Below are 5,000 nucleotides of genomic sequence, written 5' to 3'. Positions count from 1 at the left end.
CCAAAAGTTTGAGTAAGTTCAGGAGTAAATACTGCCGCTAGAAATCCGGACTAATAATGCGCTTGGAAATCTTGCATTACATATAAGGATATAATTTGTAACTAGCTATTTGGTTCCAGACCTTAAAAGACCCCGTTATTTCGAGTCAAACGGGTAGATCTGAAAATATAAAAAGAAGCAAGGATTAACGACAAAAAATAGCGCTATCGTTCGTTGACTGATACAAACTACTTGATAATGTGCGTTGTACATCTTAGCTAGAACATTTTATCGAAAATAGTTCTGCAACGGAGAGATCGAGGAAATTCATAATAGGGCAGAAGGATCTGAAAAAGAAAGCGAGATTCAAAGACCTTATATGCATGAGATCCAAAATTGGAAATCTCGACAGTGAACAAGGTAATGGTTACAAAAGAAAACTACTTTCATTCCTTTGCGAAATCCGAGGTCAAATGGCTATAAAACTTTCGAAATAATTCCTTTGGATATTTATTTGCCTTGCAACTATGTACAAAGTTGATTTGTGGATTTGCAACTCGTTTTGACCGCATCTCACCGACAAAAAATTGCATTTCTTTATTGAAATTTTCGAAAACATTATTAAAAGGTCAATTCTGGCTCGTTTTCTTTCCATACGTCTGTTTGTTTATTTGTTTGTTTGTTTAGTGTTGATTCTGCAGTTTTAATTTTAACTGCCTCTCTCCCAATGTAGGTAAAGCCTCTGCTCAAGTTGTGCCAGAGTCACATCAAACACTCACAACGGGAGACGTCTTTGTATTGACCTGTAAAGTCAACGAGGAAACCATAAAAATAGCTTGGAAAAAAGATGGAGAATCATTAAAAGAACGAGCAGTTATAGATACCCGACTTGATGAAACAAAGAGTAAACTTGTTATTACTGAAGTTGTGGAAGAGGACAGTGGTGAATATTCTTGTGAAGCAAGTAACATATTAGGAATTGTGGCTCGCTCTTCTGTGATATTGGATGTAGAAGGTAAGCTAGTGTAACTGGAAGGTCTTTTCTGTGAACTAGAATCTCAAGTTTTTATATTCCTAAACTTTTCCATTGTTATTTTATTCATCTTCTTGAAACTAAAATCATTAAATGAAAACGAAGTTAGATGCAGAAGCAGCATCCCATATATGGAGATAACTATATGATTTGCTATGATAGCATACATTGTATTACAGGTACATGCTCACGTTACGTTTGCTATGACTGCTTCAAGTTCTGCGTAAGATTGTTTTTACTCCCCGTAGTGAGTATCATAGCTGATCAGATTGTATCACCTCAACACAAGCAGTAAACAATACGAATGTCAAATAGTCAGATGTGGGAACAAAACAAAGAGTAATAATTTTACCCTTCTACTTCTCTACCCAGAGAATTAACGGGACTGGTTACCTTTGTTAATAAACTAAATTTCTTTCCTACACGAAATGCAGCAGCTCCTTCCAGCAGCCCAATAGAGTGGTACTACATTGTTGGACCGGTGGCTGCTTTCATGTTCATCCTGGCTCTCATTGGATATATTGAAAAGCGCCGTACGGCAGGTAAAAGGAACTTTGAAGAGGTGCCATAGGTTACCTAAAAAAGTGCTTTGTATAGAAAATTGCGGCTTTTAATATGTCAGTATTAAAAATTATAAGAGCTATCCTTACTAGGTCACGTTCTTCATTTCCAAAACTGACCTTGAGGGCCACTTTTTGCTACCCGCAAACCCATTAGTTGATCTAATCACAAACTAAAAATGGTCATAAATTACATCCTGCTAGTCACCATAGCAACACACCTTATTCCTTCTTAATTTGGATATATCAACAAAGTTGAAATGGTAAATTGGCCACCGTAACGATTACAAAAGCTGACGTTTCGAGCGTTAGCCCTTCCTAGGAGCGAATAGAGGAATTGTGGGTAGTGTGTGCTCTTAAAGGCAGATATTGGAGCTACGTTATTGGTGGGAACATGGCAACGAGAAAAAACACGAATAAAATTAGTGGAATGGAAAGCGTTTGTTGATCCCTGTGGCAGTCTAAATCCCTCAGAGATCAACGAACGCTTTTCGTTCCACTAATTTATTCGTGTTTTGCTCGTTGCCATGTTCCCACCAATAACGTAGCTCCATTTTCTACCTTTAAAAGCCCACACAACCCACAAGTCCTCTATTCGGTCCGACGAAGGGCTAACGCTTGAAAAGTCAGCATTTTTAATCGTTATCGTGGCCAATTTACCATTTCAACTTTGTTGATATATCCAAATTATTTCGTTACCCCCACCGACGCAGCCCCAAACAGTTTCTTTAGAAACTGTCAGCCTTTATTCCCTCTTAGTTTTAGACATAGTCTAATGTAATTTGATAGTGACTTCTGCACCGAATGAACTAAGTGAAGAAAGTCATTCTTGCTCACAACAAAGCCATTTCTTCCATCAATAGCTTTCCAAGAAGATGCAGGACCGGACGAGCGAGGAGCAGCTGAAGCAATTCCCAACCGTGAACGGGGTGAACACGGTGCTACTGTAAATCCCTTTGTGACTGAAGAAGATATCAATTATTTGCCATCTTCCCTGGTGATGGACAATAACGGTTTTGGTACTTTGGCACGCCCCCTTGAGACTGACGAGGAATATCCTTATTCTTCAACATGCTCTCTTGCGATTTAGGAGGAAGACTCTAGCAAATCAGTATGCTCCCCTGTGATTAGGGTAGAAGGTTTGGAAGCCACAGTATGTCGTCCTGTGACTGAAAAGGAGATCTTAACTCTTTAGTACATCCGTTTGCCACTGAGGCGAACAGACCTGATGCCTCACAATTTCCTCCCGTAAACGGGGAAGATGTCGATTCTTTCAAGTACCCTCCCCTGATTAAAGAAGAAGGCCATATTTATTTCGTTTTCCCTCTAGATGTCGAAGAAGGTATAACAAGCAAACCTGAAACTGATGCTGATGATCGAGGTGCTGCATCAGTACAAACTGTAAGGGAGGCAGGAGAAAAAGGACCTAAGACTTGCTAGCTTGAGAACGCAAATGAATGAACAAGACGATATTGAAAAACATATCAAGGACCAAGGTGATGATGTAGACCTTTGTGATGAAGCAGTTAAAGTGAAAGGCATAATGGTTATCAACTAGCGGCTGTGGATACAGAAGAAAACGGAAATGACGAAGACGAGGAGCCCTCCTAAGCAGCTCATCTTGTGCAGGATTGAGGCATAATAGCAAAATTGCTGAACCTTCGATGTTGTAGTCTCTTATTACTCAGTGGTAATTTGAAGTTTAAATTTCGAGAACCTTAGGCTTAACTCTCTGTAACTCCTGATTTTAAGGTGTAATGCTCATCTTATATTTGTAATGCTTTGTTAGTCATGATAATCATTTTTATGGTCTATAAATGGAGGCTAAGCGGAAGTTTTCTTGAAAGAAAACTTGCCTATTTACTTCACTTTTACACTTCTTAGTTTGGCGTTTATTTACCTGTTGCACCCGTGAGTGCCTTTTGTGTTATCGACTGTGGGCTGGTAGAGACGAAAAGATACAAAAAAAAGGCATCGCTGTTAAGATAATTCTTGTAACTGATTGCCTCAGACATAGACATTAATTTGTGAGTGTTGGTATAAGTACAAGTAATATTTCCTACTGCTTTAGAGAAGAAAAACAGTATTGGTTTCTTCGTTTCGGAGCAAAGTTGCTGTTAGGAACTCAAAGTGACCGTTAAGAACGACAAACAAATAGATGTTAATATCTTTCAAGCCACTATTAATATTGACCCTGCTAAAAATAATTAACTTGTTGTAAAACACTCTATAAATGCTTCATTAAACTTTTATAAACTAAACTCGTCTTGTTTAGTCTATCCATTGTTACAAAATTGCTGGTCCGGATCAGAAAACTTTCAGGGAAAAAACGCAATTGCGCAGAACATTCATAAAGAATAGATTGAAGACACGAAAGGAAAAGAAGAATTAGGCAAGCAAATCTAACTGTAGATATAAAGGAAACCGTAAACTAAGATGACATTTATTATCAAAGGGTGAGAATTCAGAAAATCTGGTAGCCCCGTGGCAAATTTCCTTTCGTAAACGGTCGTTGTCATTTAAAACGGGTTATGCCGTTTCTCAGAACGGTCGTTACTATTTAAAACGGTCGATGCCATTCTCAGAACGGACGATGCCTTCGGAAAGGTCAATGCCAGGAAGGTAACCGATAGTTCCGACTCTCCGACGACATGTGTAACAATCAGCGTGACAATGAGGCGCTCGTTTATATTCCTCGTGACTAGCTTTCCCTCAAACCAACCATTTATTTAAAATTAAAATATAATTATTTCACTTATGATATACATAAGTCAAAGAATTAAAGAGGACTGTACGGGTCCGCAAATGATCCCAGGACCGCAAATGATCCCGGACCGCAAATGATCCCGGACCGCAAATGATCCCGGACCGCAAATGATCCCGGACCGCAAATTGCGTATTCTACTTCGACTTTGCGTAGTCTGGCTGCCTCTGTTAATAGCCTCTCTTTGTGTCCTGAATTAAAACACCGACTCCAAGACCTGGGCATTCTTCGCTTTCGGAATACGATCACTCAAAAACACATGCCGATTCCTGTGGTTTCAAGACCCTGTCAATCCAGGAATATTTACAACTCAAGATCAAGAAATTTAAATAATTGTGTCTCCATCTTTACTGGTGATTATGTTAATTCCCGTAGCTGTCCTTTTGTTCTGCGAACAATAGGAGAGGACGCACGATCGATTCCGGTCAGGATCACACCTCGCAGCGCAGTGCGTGGACCCAGTAAACCAGTAAATCGTCAACGAGCAGTGAAAGTAATCAATCTAACTAAGATTACTTCTCAAAAACGCCCCAATTACAGCTTCCCAAGTTTCTACATGGCAAATGCTCGATCGGTCAGGGACAAACTGGACGAGTTGACTGCTCAGCTTTTAACGTTTCACATGGATATTGCAATCATTACGGAGACTTGGCTGCATGACTAC

At 39.5% G+C, this 5,000-nt stretch overlaps 2 protein-coding genes across 3 annotated transcripts in view; both read left to right on the top strand.

Annotated features, from left to right (window-relative positions):
• LOC111346662 (cell adhesion molecule CEACAM1) overlaps positions 1–3,833 on the top strand; it is a 23,833-nt gene extending 20,000 nt beyond the window's left edge. The window contains exons 3-5 of one of the 2 annotated variants that reach the window (XM_088759549.1): positions 713–994; positions 1,450–1,554; positions 2,436–3,833. In XM_088759549.1, coding sequence (XP_088615675.1) covers positions 713–994; positions 1,450–1,554; positions 2,436–2,662 — 614 coding nt within the window. In that variant the 3' untranslated portion in view covers positions 2,663–3,833. Of the gene's footprint in view, positions 1–712; positions 995–1,446; positions 1,555–2,435 lie in introns of both variants that reach the window. The other variant, XM_088759548.1, reaches the window with a different exon arrangement.
• Positions 3,834–4,892: 1,059 nt separating this feature from the next.
• LOC148730752 (uncharacterized) overlaps positions 4,893–5,000 on the top strand; it is a 648-nt gene continuing 540 nt past the window's right edge. The window contains exon 1 of the mRNA XM_088761854.1: positions 4,893–5,000. This exon is cut by the window's right edge and continues 540 nt beyond it. Within this exon, the coding sequence (XP_088617980.1) occupies positions 4,893–5,000 (108 nt within the window).

This window comes from Stylophora pistillata, chromosome 5 (assembly GCF_964205215.1).
Source record: "Stylophora pistillata chromosome 5, jaStyPist1.2, whole genome shotgun sequence".
NCBI lineage: Eukaryota > Metazoa > Cnidaria > Anthozoa > Scleractinia > Pocilloporidae > Stylophora > Stylophora pistillata.
Note: the sequence above shows the minus strand (reverse complement) of the source record. Positions and strands in the feature narration are given on the sequence as shown.